The 19,786-nt window shown below is 36.8% G+C and overlaps 1 protein-coding gene across 1 annotated transcript in view; it reads left to right on the top strand.

Annotated features, from left to right (window-relative positions):
- MYO1E (myosin IE) overlaps positions 1–19,786 on the top strand; it is a 60,315-nt gene that overhangs the window by 14,847 nt on the left and 25,682 nt on the right. The window contains exons 7-19 of the mRNA XM_086620573.1: positions 1,603–1,692; positions 2,646–2,777; positions 4,209–4,343; positions 5,523–5,655; positions 9,116–9,312; positions 10,417–10,497; positions 10,872–10,958; positions 11,828–11,914; positions 13,071–13,238; positions 14,008–14,093; positions 14,674–14,755; positions 15,591–15,697; positions 19,641–19,739. Coding sequence (XP_086476699.1) covers positions 1,603–1,692; positions 2,646–2,777; positions 4,209–4,343; positions 5,523–5,655; positions 9,116–9,312; positions 10,417–10,497; positions 10,872–10,958; positions 11,828–11,914; positions 13,071–13,238; positions 14,008–14,093; positions 14,674–14,755; positions 15,591–15,697; positions 19,641–19,739 — 1,484 coding nt within the window. The remainder of the gene's footprint in view (positions 1–1,602; positions 1,693–2,645; positions 2,778–4,208; positions 4,344–5,522; positions 5,656–9,115; positions 9,313–10,416; positions 10,498–10,871; positions 10,959–11,827; positions 11,915–13,070; positions 13,239–14,007; positions 14,094–14,673; positions 14,756–15,590; positions 15,698–19,640; positions 19,740–19,786) is intronic.

The following is a 19,786-nucleotide window of genomic DNA, read 5'->3' as shown; positions in this document are numbered from 1 at the left end:
TAAAGGTTTACTTCAGAGGTGACATGACAAAGGTCTGTCTTGGCAGACGCTAGCAGCCAAGAGACACTCTACTGAAGAAGCTTACGGGTGAGCAGCTAGAAATCCCTGCAAGCCCTGGCTGGCAGAGAGACAACTGAAGTGGATAGTGGACTGTTTGCTTGCAGATTGCTGGGCTGGCTGTGTGATGGCAGCCATCTGAGCGAAATCACTGACCCAGAATTATCTCTGCTAAAAGTTTTGTAGCTCTCATGCTGAATTGTGTCTACAAGTGGTTTTGTTTTTTTTTTTTTTCATTTAAGGGGTAAAAGGTACTTTAATTATTGTTCTTAACCAGATTAATAACAATCTCCTTTTAGCAGATGTGTGGTTTTTTTCCCTTCTGTGTTGGCATTCTATTGAAAACTGAATTGGCTTTTCGGGTTTTTATTACTTTCATTAAATCCCTGATTTGTAAACATACATCAGAGAGCCAACAGCAGGAACATCATCTTGTTTTATGGGATCATCCAGCCAAAATTAGAGTATCTGAAAGCTAGCCAAAACAACAAATAGTTGTTATTGTTAATACTCTATCGATTGAAACCTATTAACTAAAGCTAATTGAGTGAATTAGCCGTAAAAATTCCTTTAATGATGTTACAATGTCATTCATTGACTGACAGGCAGTGGTAGGTAGGTAGCAGCTGATTTTACCAGCCCACTCTTTTTGAGTGCTTCCTGTTACTTTTTGCTTTATTGCAGTCTCTGATGTTGAGTATGTTCTTTCTGCTTAGTTTTGTGCGATAGTGTTACTGGGAACATTGCAGAGAATAATTCAGTAACCAAGAGAATGATCCAGAGAAAGTATGCATTGTGTTATTTTTGGAATAAATATGATAATAATTTATAAGTAAATATTTTGTTTTATCTGAAAGATTCCAGCTTTCTGTACAAACTTAAAACATATTCTTAGTGTTTACAGAGTAACAGTTGATGAAGTTGGTGAGTTGCTTTGAGCATTTCTTTTGAAATAAAATTCAGTCTTTTCTTCACAGCCCAGCATGCATTGGGTTGTTCCAAAGCTAATATCTTGTCCATACTTCCAGTTCCTAGCATCAGATAAAGAGACAATAGTAAGACACTTTATTGCTTTCTAAGACAGCTAGATAGCAGCATCATTGATCCCAAAACAGGTTGCTGAAGCACTTGTAGATTCCCAAGTTTCATGCTTCTGTGACTTCCTTGGTTGTGGTTACAGACCCCCAAAAGGAAGAGGGTCATGTGGAAGAAGGAAATTGTTCAAAATTAAGATTATGAAAAAAAACCCCAGATCAATTTACTGGCTATGTTGCTTGGCAGAACAGTGACCAGAAGGACCAGTATTTAGCCTCAGGCCTTTTGTTCGATTTTGTAGGATTTTCATCAAAAAATAGGAACTAGAAGGTCTGAAAAGCAAGACGGTTAGATTCTGTTCCTTACCTGATCAAGAGGATTTCTTACAGATGCAGGCTTTCTTACTTTTTTAATATATAATTTAGATGTCATGGTTTTCTAGAAAATCTGTAAGAACTTTAAAAATGTCTATTTCTGAATCTCTATTTCTCTTTTTTCCTAAAATTTTAGCATGTTAAAGATATTATTCTACAGTCCAACCCTTTACTGGAGGCCTTTGGGAATGCAAAAACTGTACGGAACAACAACTCCAGCAGATTTGTAAGTCCCTCTACCTTCGAGATTACTTTATTCTTCCAACTTCTGTGCTGTTACAGAGACAGTATTCAAGAGTATAATATAAATAGACTACAAATGAGGTAAATCTAAGTAAAACGGGAAGTGTGGTTTAAAACATAAATATATGTTGAGAGGCCTCTATTTCATTCTGCATAGGTTGCACATTTGTTTCTCTAGTATGTACTAGTCACAATTTATAAAATGTTCAGCCTGCAAGCAAATAACTTAGCAGCAACAAACTGGCCAGTTTTCCAGATCAGTAAAATACACACAGTAATATCTGTTTAAAAAAAAAGATTGATAGCTTTTTGAAAATAGATGAAACTATCCTTAGAGTTGTTTGATGGAAAATGCCTTTACTAATATGTAGAGAGAGTAGGCAGGAATTATTTTCAGTCCGTCATTATAAAATACTCGAGATAATCTTGTGAAATGGCTGTTCACTAGATAACACACTGTAGGTTCCATTTTTAAAAGGTTTGCATAGGCTTTACAAATTTGAGATTTGTTCCTCAGCCAACGTGAGTGTTAATGCAAGTAATGTCTCCCTGAAAGAAGATAATTGCTTTACCTTGCTTCCAAGCAGAACACTGTTTGCCATTGGTTGTAAATCTGTTAAATTTACTTCCTGTATCCGTGAGCCTTATGGTTTCCCTTATTCTAAGCAAGAGTCTCAGCAGTGAAAAGAAGCCACTGACTTCCTCTACATTTTCATTAACACATGACACATTATCCCAAGTCTAGCACTGTGTAAATGCAGGAAGTTTGTTATGTGATAATTCAAGAAACTAAGCTTAGGTTATACCTTGAGGCAGCTGTGTCACTGCAACCATAAAGATTAAATATCCTGGTAACCTTCCTTGAGATACGGCACAAGTGCACGACTTCAGATTTGTATTTACTAATCATTCAACAGCTTTCATTATTTATTGCAGGGGAAATACTTTGAAATCCAGTTTAGCCCAGGTGGAGAACCAGATGGAGGGAAAATCTCCAACTTCCTACTGGAAAAATCTCGAGTTGTAATGAGGAATCCTGGAGAGAGGAGTTTTCACATTTTTTACCAGGTCAGAAGTGTATAGGTCCTTTCCGAGTTACTTAAAATAACTAGGACCAGTTTTTCCTTTTGGTTGAACAGTCATTCTCAACACAGTGCGATTACTGAATGCACGCTCAAGAAGGTAATCTGGGTATCACTGGGAAGCTTGAGAGCATGTTAAGACACCATCTAACATAGACCTACCTAGCTGCCTTTCAGCTCCAGAACAAAAGTACTTCAGTATTTCAAATGCCTTGCTTGGAAATTCACTGTGAACTCCCATATGGAAAACTCCAGTAGAATATAATAGAAAATGAGAACTTTCCAACAGATTTCTTTTTAAACTGGCCTATATAATTATACCTTCTGCTCTGGAATTCCATAGCGCAGCTGTGAAAGAGAGATGTCATCCTCAGTTAAGTTTCCTAGGACATTTAGGATGATATCTATTTGTTGAATCCTCCAAGCATCCCCACATTTTTGTGTTTCAAAAGGCTTTTGTGGCCTTGACTGGTCTGTGACATGTGAGTTCCTTATCTGCTGAAGTGCCATTGGTCAAGCTCTACAAAACCAGAGAAAGACAGTGCGTTGTGACTGTAAGCAGCTTCACATAAAGTCAAAGTGCCATTGTCGGGGTGGAAAGCTGAGTTGGAGCAGGAATTGCTCCAGGAGCTGTGCATTCTCCTTTTCCGAGGTGTACGAACAATTTGCACTGTCCTACTGATTTTCCTCTATGGCTTGGAGAGGTTTTTTGACACAGGAGTTAAAAGACCATGGGGTTTTGACTCTTCTCTTCAGAGGTTAGTTTGTTCATTCCTTCCTATTGCAGCCATGTCTGTGCACAACGGTGTAGACTTTACATGGGTCTGAGGAGCCTCTTCTCTGGCATCACAGAGAGTACAGGAACTTATTTTTAACGCCTCTGTTATTTATTCTTGGTCCAGTTGGCCTAAATGATGTGAAGAGGTGTGACCATGCTTCAAATAAACACAGTATTGGAGCAGTTCAAAACTTGCTTAATATTTGCCATAATGGGCATAAAAGATACTTGGCCTCACAATTAGAATCACAAATAATGCTTTCTTAGTATGTTCTTTCAACTCTGCCTACCTTTCAGCAGGCACGGAAAATGCATTGCTCCTGAAGATTTAGATAATACATTGTAGATTGGGAAACCTTCTTTGTCTTATCTTTATGAGGTAAAAATAACGGAAAGCATTCAAGTCAGTCAGTTTTTGCTTTTTATCAGATGTGGAAATTAAAACTAAACCATTCCTGGGAATGAGAATCTGGTCTTTTGGGTTAAACAATTAACAAAACATAGGAAGGATACATACCTGGCACAGCACTTAGCCACATCTCTGCCAGCAATGTCAGGCTCAGTCACCTGTTTTCAGTCTGCCTCATCTCTGCTGAATACTGTTGTATGATACCTAATTTGGGAATTTTTATTCTGCAGCTAATTGAAGGGGCCTCCTTGGAACAAAAAAGCAGTCTTGGCATTACCAGTATGGACTACTATTACTATTTGAATCTCTCTGGGTCCTACAAAGTCGATGACATCAATGACAAATCAGATTTCCAAGAAACACTGGTGAGTTTTTTACTCTGTGATTTGCATAGTGGTGGATACATGTTCATTTCACTGTCCCTTTGTAGCAAAGACATTGATGTGTTAATGTGGGACTGATAAATTAATGTAGATGTAATTTCTTTTAATTATATTTGACCTTGATGAGGAGGTATGTTACCCTGAAGAGGTCCTATGTTGCAGCCTAACAATTCTGAGAAGATAGATACTTTTTATAGAAATGTGTTTTGTTTTCTGTTTGTTTGTTTTTCAGAAGGGTGCAAATTTAATTAAGTTTAATTGAGTGCAGATAATCTGCAGTATGAAAAAGATGAAAATACAAACACAGTGAGAAACTTCCATTAGAAGAAAATATAAAAGAGTGCTCTGTTTTACCTGAATTCTTAGTGGTGACTTATCTTCCATGGCTGTCTGAAACAGTGCAACTGAAAGGCTGGAAAAAAGCACTTCCAAAGCATAGATCAGGGATCTTCATCCAGTGCTGTTGCCAAGTCATTGTGTGACCTTTATGCAAGTCATGTCAATATGCTGGTCTCCTGTTACTAGAAACTTACTATTTCAAATAAGCATATTAACACATCATCTTATTTATATATGTAGCACATTTGAAGGCCTAAAGAAAATATAATCGTTACTGTTGTATTCTAGCTAATTTGGTATTTTAGAAAAACAGTTAGTTGAGAAGACATTCTCTAAGTTACCAATATTCTAGTAACTCCACAACTCCGATGTTATTGTGGATTATTTTCTCATAAGTGGCTGAAATTCACAGCCGAAGCCAGACAGACTGTGCTGCTCTTTAGAGTCATTCAGTACAGCTTCACATTTCTTAGTCTCAGTGGATAAACTGTTTGTGTAGAAGGAATAAAATCACTGGCTCTGAAGTTCATTGTTTCCCATTTTGCAATGAAACTATTTCTTTTTAGAGTGATACTTAAGAGCAGGTTCTAAATAGTGTAGATGCTTCTGTACTTAATTAAAAAAAAGTACAAAAATGCTGAAGTAGGACTCTGGTACCTTTTGAAACTTCAGTGCAGGGCGTAATGAAATTTGGTTACTTTAGGTATTTCAACTGTTTTGAAAAACTCAAATTTTTAACATCAAAATTTTAAAAGGACTTCCATGACAAGAGTAACCGAACAGATTCTTTGACTGGTTCACTTTTTTTTTTTTTCTTCCCAGCATGCCATGAGTGTGATTGGGATCTTTGCAGAGGAACAGGCATTGGTGCTGCAGATAGTGGCAGGAATACTGCATTTGGGAAACATCAGCTTCAAAGAAGTTGGCAACTATGCAGGAGTGGAGAGTGAGGAGTGTAAGTACGTCTGGAAACTGTTACAGAATTAGCAATAGGCATAAGGTGAACTGCAATCTTGAGCCGCTTATCCAAACACAGTGCATTGTTTCTTGTAGTGCGAGGCTGCTAATTTAAATTCTCTCCCAAAACCAATGGTACTGAGGCCCTTGTTTTGTCTTGTACAATGCCACTGACTTAATAGGAGTGCAGTTTTGCATTTTGAATTTAAGAAATCCTTTTCCAGCATTGGAATATGAAATAATAGAAATTGTGAGAAACACTTTCAAGCGAACTTGAACTCTACTTCTTTCAATGCATCTTCACACATTCACAAAAACATCTATTTCTTATGTGGTTTGTCTGACCTTGTTGCCATGTGAAAGCAGCCACCAACTTGTGGAGTGTCCTCAGTCTCAGGTATGCACTCAGTGTGCATGCATCCAGAAGAGGTGCCTTGAAAACAGAAATTTATCATTGAATTGAAATGCAGAATTTACATACTACAGTTATTTTCCCTGTCTCAAAATTCTCAACTCACACCTCATTGTTAGGTACATCTACTGTGTAACTATTTCCTTACGATTTCCTTATCCACAATGCACTGTCCCTGCATCCTTCACCTCTTGCTGCTGTTTTATGTCAGCCAGGCTCACATCAGCAAGATGTTGAAAGATTAATGGATCTTGACTTTAAACGTTTTTGTCATGAGTTATACCTTGCATCTGATGTTGATTTTACACTACCTTGACAGTTTAAGGACAGAGTGGATAAGCACAATATATGTAGTAGCTTATACATACCTATCTGTTCTCTTAGCCCTTATTTCAGAATGGTCTTTATGTTTAGGAAAAAATGCATTTGCTTAGTTTTAGATAAGTTAAATATGAATAAAGTATCTTGTGCAGTCAACTTCCCACTTAACTGTATTAGTACTCTCCGGCTATTTGTTTTAAGAAATTGGGAAATAAAGATTACTAATTTTTAACCTTGATTTTTTAATTTGAGAGAATAGTAAGTGAACCTGAAGAAAAACATTTTGGGCATTTTATACATCCAAACAAAAGTACAGGATTTTTTATATGCCTTATGATTCTAAATGAGCTACTGTGCTTCTATTTAAATTACAGTATTAAATCTTTTGATGAAATCAAAGCATTTAATATCCCAACAAGATAGATACAGTGTGTGTTGCATCAAAAAGTTACAAACTGAAAAGACATGCATTGAAAATAAGTTGATTAATGTGAATGTATTTCTATACATGAGATGAGCCATGAACATCATATTCCTCTTGCTCACTGGGATATAAATACAGAAGTTGTGTATGAATAATACATTGAAAAAATTTGCAGATAGAATGAACATAGAACTTACTCATAAACATACTGCATTTTAAAGAGGCCAGAGAAGAAATAACATCTAGTGTAATTTCTGCATTACAAAGCTCAAAGTTGGGTTCATTTCTCTTGCCATTAATCTTCCTCCCAGTTTAGTGTTTGTTCTAGCCAACTAAATGGTAAAGTGTTTATAGCCTGGATAGCCACAAAAGATAAAACACGATGAAAGACCACTGATGAGTCATGCTTTGCGTAAGTCTGAAATAATAACAAGTTTAAGAATTTGGTCAATAGTGTTCTTGTTATTATATAGCCAATTGCAGAAGAACATGTGAAGGCCATTCTTGAAAACATCGAAAACTCTGGTCTCTTATTCTGAGTCAGAATCAAATCTGTACAGACCATTCTTGACAATTAGACAAATGCTTCTTTAAAACTGCCAGTGATTACTGTTACAGTGCTTGATTATATTAATAGTTGAAAAAAATGTTATTTATTTCAAATCTTGTGTTGCAAATCATGCCAAATACTATTCGTTCTCTCCTAGTTGCAGAAAACAATTTAAACCATCCTTCTTTGCACTGGCATTCTATTGAAAGATTTGTTTTAAACTTTCTGGAAACCGATGAAGTGAACTTAGTCTTTTTCAGCTTTTCTTCACAGATTGTATTTAAAATTATTCCACAGAACGCTATTGATTATTCTTTGAGGATCAAAGATTACTCTTCGATTTTTTCCAATTTACATGCATGTCCTGCTTTGTAGTAATTTCTAGACGGTAACTCTATGGTCCCTAACTAGGGAAAATAATCAGGCATCTTAAGAATGAAGTTCTGTCATGTACAGCTAATCTTCCTTTACAGTAAATCATTAGCACTGTGAAGGAAGAGTTTTGAGGTATGCATGGTGGTTCTTACCATTACACCCTGTCTTCAGAAATTCTTACAGTAGTATTGGCTAAATGCTTATTCCGGTATCTTTACAGTATACATGAGCACATTTAGTCTATAATTACGTATGTTATTTTCCATTTTAAAGCATATGATATTTGACCTTTTCATGTGCTCTTCAACTCGAGTTCTCAGAGAGTTAGCAGAGATGTTGCCAGTGACTCAGCTTCGGTTAGTTGTGCGGTTCCTAGTACCAGAGGGTAATTTTAATCAGCTTGCTAATGGTAATAAATCAGATTTCAGAAAGCTGGCAGTTATTTGCAGTTTTAAATGGATTAACGCACTAAAGGGTTTAGCAAAGTCATGCTGTGATGTTACAGACGCGTAAAGCACAAGTGGCTGCTGCCTTAGTGATTATTTTACATCATCCTTACACCAATAAAGTAGATCTGAAAGCAATGGAATGTGGAGGAAACACTGTTAGAGGATTATTTGGTTTAGCGGAGGTGCACTACCAACTGCAAGAGCTGCCCTTGGGACCTATTTCGATATGCTTTCAAGCTGTTTCTCCTTTTCCATTCCTTAAGGTGTGTAACATCTGCACCATGTGCTAAGAATGCAAAGAACAGTAGACTCATGGTTACTTATTGCTCAGGCGTATTTTTCTGCTTTACTTTTAAACAAGAGAAACCAGAATTTGCAAAGTACTTCGAGAACAGGGGATTAAAAAACAAAAAAACAAATGGCAGGGCAATTGAAGACTTTTTGCAATATCCTAACTTAGAAGAAGAAGAAAGGGAAAGAACATTGGGAAGCAGATAGCATATTCTTTATTGTATTTTAAAACTAATCATGTTTTTAAAAAGAATTTTCAATGGTGTCAATTTTATTTAATGTGTGAGCTCTATGTTTTATTTTCATCTCCTCCAAGAGTGATTTGTTTGAACCACATAGTTCAAAACTATGACCCAAGCCAGTTTGAAGGACTGAAGGTACAGAAATAGCTGACTGTTTTACTTCAGGGTGGTTTATCTTAGTTGAAATCCATGTAAGTAAAGAGTTGAAAATGTCCTTGGAGAGCCTAGGGAAATTTTGAAGACATAAATCCTTCCTCTTTTTCTTTTTAAGCTGCATGCCCCAGGAGGTTTATTACTGCCGATTGTTATTAGAGATACAGCTTTTTCTTTTTCCTTCATTCTTTATTGGTTTAGTCTATAAATTGTAATCCAGCAACCCCAATCTTCCTTGCAGTTTTGGCTTTCCCTGCTTTTCTCCTGGGAATTAACCAGGACCGCCTAAAGGAAAAACTGACCAGCCGACAGATGGACAGCAAGTGGGGAGGCAAATCTGAGTCCGTTAATGTAACGCTGAATGTGGAACAAGCCTGCTACACCAGGGATGCACTGGCCAAGGCCCTTCATTCTCGTGTTTTTGATTACTTGGTGGATGTAAGTTGGATTGGCTTGATGCTACTGAAGTTTCAGAACAAGTACAAGTACACTAGGAATGTCCCATGCTCTTCGTGTCTGTCATTTCTTTCACCCAGTGTGTTTCTTTGCCTAAACCGTAGCAGCAGCTCTGAGCAGCGCAGTGGGAGCATGACCACAGACAGCAAATACGAGGCACTGGTTATATGACAAACGCTGCACATTCTTTGAAGCAAATGACCTGTGCTTTCAGCACTGTATTTGCTCAGTCTCCTGCCACAACTGTCCGGTATGATATTCTGACATCTCCTTCCTGTCAGTGTCCATACTGCTCTGAGTCTTACTTTCTTCAACGTGGTCGAGTATTTTCAGATGAGCAGAATTAGTGGGTTATGGTCCCTTACCTCGCTCTGCTGCAAAGAACCCCTTCAGCATCCCAATGTTGTGGCATTTGAGCAAATGGTCAAATTCCATTCTCCATGCAAAAGTACTCTCTTGTTCAGAATGAGACCCTGGGCTGGACTGGTGGGGTAGCGGCCTTACCTTTGGCCACAGGTGCTGGCTAAATGAAGCAGAAGTCTCCTCTGTGGTAGCTCTGCTAGTGTCTCAGAAGTCTCCCTCATCATGACAGGTCTGTAATTCCCACTATGTGCCTGTACCAGCGCTGACACTGCAAAGTAGGGGAATACAGAAATAGTTGAAAAGGTTCATGATACTGTCTGCAAAATGCATCAAATATCAGACTTAAAGCTGTGTGGGCTTTTTTTGTTTGTTTGTTTTTGTTAAGTTTTGTTGTTTTTTGTTTGTGTTTGTTTGTTTGGGTTTTTTTTGGCTCCTTTTCTTTAACTAAGCTGATTACACCAAAGGAGAAAGATTTTTACAAATAGTAGATCCAAAGGCTCGCTAACCTGGAAAACAGGATAGTATACTGTTTGCTTCCTAGCTGTTAGAAACACTTTATTGAAAAGTGAAAGTAAAATACCTTATTACATATATTTGTATTCTATTCAGATATGTTCTTCTTGAAGAAACCCAGTATTTTATATGAAGATTTAAGGATATGAATGTGTCTTTTAAATATATAAACTAAACTTTGTTTTACATATTTTGTTTCTGTTTTATTAGTCTATTAATAAGGCTATGGAGAAGGACCATGAAGAATATAACATTGGTGTCCTTGATATTTATGGCTTTGAAATATTCCAGGTAAGACAATGCAATACTTAAGGTTTGAGCTGATCTGAACTAGGAGAGATTTTTGCTATTTAGTGGGGAAAAAATCCAAACCAGAAAAAAATCAAATCCCATGGCCAGAATAGAAGAAACAAAACCCCAACCCAGCTTCCTGGACATTGAGTTCTCACTGGTAACGTCTCACTTAATAAACACAAAGTATTGAAGAAACTTCAAAGAAACTAGGCCATTGATCTTAAAAGAAAGCTCTGAGATTACACAGAATGTCTATAAAGTCAGCAACCATCTATCACTGGCAGTGTTTCTTTGAAGCTTATTGCCAGAATAATAAGAATTATTGTATATAAAGCACAAGACTAATTTTTAAATTGTTTCCTTTTCTATAGAAAAATGGTTTTGAACAGTTCTGCATCAACTTTGTTAATGAAAAACTACAGCAGATTTTTATTGAACTGACACTGAAGGCAGAACAGGTAACCAGGCATTTATTATTTTTGAACTCATAAATGGGCTATAGCTTTTTCAAGGGGTGGAAAAATTGAGATTTCATCATCTGCTAGCAATAAAATTTGCCTTGTTAAGCAAGACAAAGGAAAAAAACGCCCTTGTTGTTGGCTAACCCTGAAACTGTAAACCACATCAGCTACAGGCATTTATTCTCTAACACAGTGCTACAGAAGTGAGTCCATCTTACGGTGTACTAATGCGGTCATATGACTCTGCCCAGACTTGCTGCATATTCTGACTCAGTGACAGAAATGGAAAACTGCAGCTTGGTTCCATCCCTGTGCTTTTGTTGGACATGGCACACAGCTAAATGGAAATGCTTTTTTAAATTTCCTCCACACCCTTTAAAACAAATAAATACATACACATGAATGAAACGGGTTACTGAGACAAATGCAAAAATACTTCTGAAAGTATTTGCAGTTCTCTGCTCACAGTCTTACTGCAAAATCTCACTTTACATGAACGTGAGCTTCTGCATGGGAGGGCAGACAGAACGCAGCTGAGAGAAGTATTGTGTGCAGCATGGGCCCAGGCCTGGCACCAGCTTGAGGACACCATTTTCAAGATGAACTCATGTCTGCGACTGAGTGGGTCAATTTAATCAAATTTTAGTATTAATTTTTTTCCCCAATCAGTCTCTAGATGTCTTCATGTATAGATGTACAGAAATCGCACACAGAAATAAAAAGTAGAGCTGTGTCTCCATTTCATGCATTTGACAAGTCTTTTTGAACATGAGCAGTGCAGAGTTTGTATATATGTAGTGCATTGTAAATCTAGTGCTACATCCACAGTGCAAAGGAATATTTGCATCTTTCTTTTTACTTAACAGGAAGAATACGTGCAAGAAGGAATTAGATGGACACCAATAGATTACTTTAATAACAAAATAGTGTGTGACCTTATAGAGAACAAAGTGGTAAGTATTTAGAACAAGCAGATGGAAAAAAGATGATGATTTTTTTCTCTAAAATATTTGGGCAATTGCTTTGCTGTCAAGATGTTTATAGGAAAAATGCAAATAGTGTTGTTCAGTTACTGAGTCATACTAAGCCTATATATAAATCTTACATAAGATGTCTTATAAGAGCTCTAAGATATATGTCATCTAAGCTATATGTTATCTAAGATATCGACCAAAAAGAGAACCATAAGATAACGTGATTGATGTGTGACTAAAAAAAATATGATGGTGGAAATTAAAATCTTTTTCTCCTAAACTTATCATGAGCTTCATGACATATTCTGCTGTACATCAGGTAGAGCTCTGTGTGTCCCTGGGAGATGTATTTCAATTTCAGGAGGCTACAATACCAGCTTCCTTTGGGGTACTGTCACAAATTAAACAGAAACAAGGGAAGAGGAACTATTAGGAAATGTTGTAGATAAAAGAAACTTTGTGGTTTTGCTTCACAGAATGTTCTGCAGTTTAAAGTCTTTACACTCTGATTTGGGGTGACAACAAATGTTAAGTTGTCCTTTAGGACAGAAGTAGGTTGTTTTTCAGCTAGTTCCAAATCCTCATGTAAGCCAGATAATTTTAACAGTAGTTCAAGGACTGTAGTGACTTGCACTTAAATGCACGTCAGATTTTGCCCATCTCCTTGTCTGTATCAGGATAACTAGGAAGAGGACAGGATTTCTGTCACAATCTTGAATATTTAGCTCTAAGTTTGTCAAACTATGGCATGTGAGTTTAAATACTTGCCGCAGACGTGGGTTTATGTTTTGGTGGAATGAGAAAGAAGATTGCTTTATGAAGGAGTTAAAAACTCAAACAAATGTTGGGCGTTTTGGGTTTGTGTTTTTTTTTGACAGCAGTCATTGTTTTCCCCATCATTTCCCATTGTCTTTATCATTACATGAAGTGGCATCTCTTCTTAAACCAGTTACATGGTTGTGCACAAATTAATCTCCACTGTGAACTCTGCTGATGGGGGGAAATCCTTCCTACTGTGACATTGCTCTGGTGTTTTTGTAGCAAAGATAATTTTCTATTTGAGGGGAAAAAATGGCATCATATATGTTTTTTCCCTCTCCTCTTTTGCTGTTTTTATTCTTCTCCAATGCATTAGAATCCCCCAGGGATTATGAGCATTTTAGATGATGTGTGTGCCACAATGCATGCAGTAGGAGAAGGAGCTGACCAAACACTGCTTCAAAAACTCCAGATGCAGATTGGCACTCATGAACATTTCAACAGCTGGAACCAGGGTTTTATCATTCATCATTATGCTGGAAAGGTAATGTGGAAAATCATCACTGAATTCTGTGTAGTGTGTTCATAAAGAAAAAGAACAGTGATGAAAGGAAGGGGGAAGCCCTGTAGAGGGCTGTTCGGATTTTAAATAGCCAGATTATCTCAGGAGGCAGTGTCCTCCTTTCACAAAGTAGGGAATTTAGAACAAATATGCCCTAATACGTGTCCCTTACCTAGGAAAGATGAGTCTGGGCCTTGCTGTTATCAATCATACTAACCAGAACTCAATATTAAATGTAACAAATAAATGCCCCATGTCTTTATTAATTATAATCTTAATTGTTGGTTATAGTAGCAATAAATTTAAAGAATTCAAATATAAAAATGATCCTTAGGTGATGATACACCATTAAAACTGGGAATATAATGTACAGTTCTATCTTCTTTGGGTATATTTCTCAGACTATTCATGATTTCCTACAGTTACCATTAATAACAGTAAACCCTTATTATGCAAAACATTTTCTTTAATAAAATTTAGTATTAAATTCACTTGTGTCGTATTCCATTCGCTAGTTCCGTAACAGGTCTTTTTCACTGTATTTAAATATATGGATGAAATTCCTTGATGTTTGTTGTGAAAGAGTTCACTAATAATATACACAAGGATTTAGTCACCATTGTAGTATCTTTAAGTTATACCAGACTAACCACAAAGTTCAGATCAGCTACTGATGAGGTCAGAATTTAAATCTTCTTTAATTATTGGGTTCTCAACTTACCACAAACAATCAATTTCCACCTTGGCCCAGGTATCTTATGATATGGATGGATTCTGCGAGAGAAATCGGGATGTTCTTTTCATGGACTTGATTGAACTCATGCAGAGCAGTGATTTGTACGTAAGCAAAACTTGCTTAAAGCTAGGAATAACATGTTAGTTGAAATGGCTGCAGAGGGCCTTCCTACTTCCCAACTTGTGAACTCCTTTGTGTAACAGTGGAAATAAAGTGTCACTGCAGTAGAACAGTGCCACTTGCATTATACTGACCTTCACTTTCTGCAAATCTGCTGCAGTGTCAGAATGGAATGGCGTAATGAGAGCCGTTTGTTTTGGCCTCAGACAAGGCCACCAGTGATTGGGCATTCTCTCAGAACAGGCACCGTTTTAACATATAAAGTAACATTTTTTTGTTATATGTTTTAATTAATTGATTCTTACTTTAAGAAGTGCGTGTTTCTTTGAGTCTAGAAGTCTGGTATCATGTCTTCCAAGGCTCACTAAAATAGCAAGGGATCTCTATGAGGAATGAAGCTCATGGAAAATACTAATCTTAAAATAGATTTGATATAACTCCAGATTAATAGAAATAGCTATTTATATTCTGCTCAACTATCGATTTTTACGGCATATTCCTTGATAGGCCTGCATTGAATTTTCCTTCTGTGCCAACACTATTTTATTAATTCTTTCCTAGGCCTTTTATAAAGGCTCTGTTTCCTGAAAATCTTCAAGTGGACAAGAAGGGCCGTCCTACCACTGCAGGCAGTAAAATCAAAGTATGTCTAGTTTTGTCGTGTTAGTATGTGCATATATGGGGATGTGTTTGTGTATGGATACCTAAATAAAAATTAAAAAAAGTAGTCTTTGCTGGTTTTACTGTCCAGACGTTTTAAGAGATTGACATCAGGAGTATCTTGATTGCAAAGTGATGCATTGTTTCAGCTGTTAGAATCATGTTTTGCCCAGCATCACTGTTCATTAAATGTTTTGCTCAGCTGCATTCTACAGCAGTGGATTTTCCAAATGAGCAATTGATGGTAGCAATAATAGTACTTGCATGTGCATAATGAATGAGCCCCTTCACTCAGCCACTCGATGTCCTACAATTAACTACAGTTAACTGATCTCTTTATAGTGCAGAAATGCAGGGGGGGCTGATCCAACACCCACTGGAGTCAACAGAAGTCTTTCTACTGACCATAATGTGCATTGAATAAGGCAGCAAGTGTTAGAAGGCAAGCATCTTTTTGGTAACTGGTTGTAAAATATATGCTTAGATTACACACTTGCAGACTTTGGAAATCGATATTTTATCAGCCTCTTTCCTCATATTTCACCCTAGCAATCAAGTTCACCTGATGCATTCCTTGTCACTCCATTTTTTTTATATAAGTTTATTACATAGCTGGAGGTAATGGTGCCTTCTATTTACCAATAAATTTTTCATGAGGTGCATATTGTTCCAAGACACTTTGGTTGTTCTGGAGAAATACCAAAGTCTACTGGATCCAGTCAACTGAATCATCAGCAGATAGTTGATAATTTTTAGAATTCTCTCACAGAATTTGCCCTGTTCAGCTCATATCCTATTGTTTTCCCCCAATTTTACAGAAGCAAGCAAATGACCTTGTTGGCACCCTGATGAAGTGTACACCCCATTACATCCGCTGCATCAAACCAAATGAAACAAAGAAGTCTCGAGACTGGGAGGAGAGCAGGTATGGATAAGCAGAGTATGTGATGAGAAACAGTGCCAATAGTAAAAAAAAAAAAATCAAAAAATTCCGAATTTGTAATCGTACAGCCTACAAACAGAACTAGATACTCTAAAACCTTCAGAAATGAAAACTGGCATGACCTCTCCTGAACTTTGAAGATAAGATGTAGTCACTTGGTCTAAATCAGCAGTTAGTATAGGCAGTTCTCAGCTTTTCTCAGATCAGTTATGAGTAATCAACATTTGCATAACAGTAACACAATAGGTATATGAAAGACTCAGTTTTCCACGTAGAATTTGCATGCCAAAAGCATTACACATCAATTCTAACTTGTGCTTTATGCTTTGAAAACAGCTTCTTTTAGGTAGCTAAAAAGCCAGCAGGATGTCTGTATCTGCTTTTATCTCTCAAACTTATCAAAAATTCTTTATAGCCAAGAATGTAGAAGGTTCCTTTTTTACTTCTTGACTTTTAAGTTTCATTTGCCAGGTCTTTAAAGAGAAGTCACTAGAACATCACATCAGGTGGTTATATGGACATTAAATAGATGTCTAAATCATCAGTTTGGTTTATTGCATCTGTTTTAAGGCATCTTTAACTATGCGATGCTTTATAGCATCTTCCTAGTATCTGAAAAATGGTGGTATTCTTTTTTTGCACTGAGGTGATCAGTGCAGTAGGTATGCTATGTGATGTCCTAACACAAATAACATTTTTATATATATATATATACACACCAAGTACTATATACCAAGTACATTTGATATTGGTAAAAGCGCTGATAAAGCAAGTGGTTATTTTTATCACAGTGAAACAACTTGCAAAGTCTGATAAAAAAAGCATTCTTGACCATATCAACAACATGCCAGGATTCACTTCCTGCCATTTGGCATGCAGACTAGCACAGTCACGTGGTAGAGTCACTAGTCACAGTCACGAGTAGAGGGCTTACAGAAGCCACAGTTGGGACTGCGCTTGAAAGTGTCATTTAGGTCTTGGCAGTAAGTGTAGACCCTCTCTCTCTTGCTTTTCCACCCTTGAAAATCATACTATGCAGCACTTAATTTTCCACTGACACTGGGGACCAAAGGAGGAAAGTAAGTGATCCTGGAAAAAGTGCGTCTAAAACTTTTAAAAGGATAAGTTGAGGGGCTTTTAAAGTCAATCATTTACATACTGGTAAAGAGGCCTATTATTGTTGAAGGTGTTGCTAGGAAACCAATGAAACAAACAAACAAAAACCTAGTCCTGAGAAGAGGCCAGCTTTCAGGAAGGCCCTTTTGGAGCAAAAACGGGCAAGATTTCTTTTTGTTTGCCCATGAGGAGGATGGTATTTGGCAAATGCAGCAGCTCCTGATGACAAATAAATTACAAAGGATTGTATACTGTCAAACTGAGACACAAGTGGAGGTGGTTCTTACAATGGTAATCCTTCATCCCTGTTTAAAAATCCTAACATTCTCTCCCATTTCAAACCGTGATTTCCCTATGTTATACTAGGGCCTCACAGAGGATATCATGATGTAGCAGTTAGTGACATGTCTAAATTTATATACATGACAGCTGAAACTTAAGTTTAATTTTGTTTTTTTCATGATTTTACTATGAGAAAGTTGTGTTGAGGGAAATACAAAACATAACTGAGTTTATGTGGTATTTTGCTGCATGTTGGTTTAGGATTTTTTTGTTTTCTTCTGCAATCAGATAATGCTGTATCATACACATGCTGCCTTAGTCAATGTGACAGGATTAGTGTATCTGATCTGTTTATTAGTAGCATGTTTCTAGACTGAAAAAGTGACTGAAAAAGGAAAAAAAAACACCTTCACAAAGCCTGTCTTAACTTCATGCTCACAGAAGCCCCATCATTCCAGCTTTGTACTGCTGTTGAATTATTCCAGAATATTTAGCACTGAAACATAGACCTTATGCAATATCTAAACTTTGTATAATACCTTAGTTATTCTAAAAATTGGGGTGTTCTTGAAATGTGTTTTTGTTCAGGTCCTGGCACAGCCACTTGGACTTGTATTCAAAATTGCTGCATTAGCTGAATTCCCAGACCCTGACCTGCTTGAGGTTGATGTCTGGAGAGAGATTTTCAGTGTGCCTTTTCTCAGAAAGAAAAGGAAAAACAGAAAAATGTCTCAAATTCTCTGTTGCTGGACACTAATACTGGCAGGACAGCAAGAAAATGGGAGTAATACTGTTGCTCCAGTGCATTATTCCAGATGTGAACAGGAGGAAAAGCTATAAACAGGAAAATGTATTTTTGTCCACCAACTTTCTACTGTACCAGAATTCCTGGAGTGGGTACAAAACACACTTTATTCCTTGAACATAGCAAGATTAAAATGTGCAATATTATTTATTATAAGCTAAAAGAGCAGTATCACTCATTATTTAGTAGAATACCTCTCATAAGTGTTCTTTGGAAAGAAGAAATAACTGAAGAGCTTTTGTCATTTGTAGCATGGGATTTCAAAAGTTTTTTCCCTTTATACTATGAGTCATGTGAAAAGAATGTCTCAACCAAAAAAAGAAGAGATCAATGGGCAATACACTTTATATCGAAATTTAACATTTCAAAATAGCTAGAGAAATAACATTGAATTAACCAGGACTTCTTAAGGTTTTGAAAAATCTTTCGTGATATCAGAGAAATAGTAAGCAAAACAAAATTAAATGACTCCTTATAGGCTCACCTTTTTATTATTATATATAAATAAGCGCTTTTGTATATACTTTTTGTTAAACTTGCAGGACTAAATCTTAATAATGCTTACATTTCTGACAAAGATAAAGCTTCTATAATTTGTCCTGTAAAAGAACAGAAACAGAAGCCTCTGAACACCGCATTTCAGAGTTAAAAACTGACATTGTCTCTTCCAGCTACATGACTTAGATGAGGAAATTAAGGAAATGTAAAGCAAAACTGCAAGAGTCATATTGTTAAGGAAGTTCACTGAAATTCTTCAAATCAAATCTCCAAACATGAAATAATAGACTAGCAGGATATTTAAGAAGGAACATAAAATAACAAACCACAGTTCCAGAAAGAGGAAGATATTGGTGCCAAAAGGAAGCTTTTTTTCTTCTGCTGTTTTTCTGCATTGAGATTCATGGGGGCATATTTGTTCCCTGTTTAGAACCTGAAGGGATGTGTTTTGCATGAGGGAACTGTAATGGTGTTGGGTGTTTCAGTTTACATTTGCAGCAGAGTCCCTCCACAGCCATTAGCATTTTCTGTGGGGCTGGTACCAGCTCAGTTTTTGCTTGTAATTGAAGTATGCCATGAACAAGCTTACCAGGCATGCTTTGGCCAAGTGTTGTACCTGTCCTCATATCCTTCCTTTGCAGCATGGTAAAATTAGGAGGAACGCTAGCTTTTCATGAATATACTGGCCTGGCTTTCTTCTTTCTGATTCTGTGTGTAATGAAAGTGTGGCATCTGTGTCTTTCTCCAGCCACCAGATTTGGTCCTTTCTCCAGAACAACCGAAAAAGAGCTACTGTGTGCTACTGTTGATGTTTGAGCTATGTAAAACATAGGTGAAACCAACAATAAAAGAACACAAACTAATTTCCTCCTTCCTTGGATACCAGCTATGTAGTTGTATAGGTAATAGTTACTTGGCCATTTATGGGTAATAATATTAGTTAAGAAATTTATACATAAATTAGTTAGGAGATGGGAAGTTAAACTCAGAAAAAATGCTAAGGTAAACTTGCTGCATATATTTCAGTAATGTAGTCTACCTGCCCTGAGTATTTTTCCTACCATGCAGTGTGCACGGTACTGTGCAAGAATAGATTCATATACCTGTGCATGAATTTTAGAAGTCAGTAGTGTTTAAACATTATATGGACTTTTAAGAATACTGCAATCCACAAAGATGCTGAAATAAAATGGAATGTAAATCTTGCATTGTTTTTGTCCACAGGGTAAAACATCAAGTGGAATACTTAGGTCTGAAAGAAAACATTCGAGTAAGAAGAGCTGGCTATGCCTACAGGCGGGTTTTCAAGAAGTTTTTGCAGAGGTAGGGTAATAGTCACTTTGAAGTATTACCACACAGTTGTTTGTTTA

Source organism: Tauraco erythrolophus, chromosome 14 (genome assembly GCF_009769465.1).
Source record: "Tauraco erythrolophus isolate bTauEry1 chromosome 14, bTauEry1.pri, whole genome shotgun sequence".
Taxonomy (NCBI): domain Eukaryota; kingdom Metazoa; phylum Chordata; class Aves; order Musophagiformes; family Musophagidae; genus Tauraco; species Tauraco erythrolophus.
This window is presented reverse-complemented; position numbering and strand designations above follow the sequence as displayed.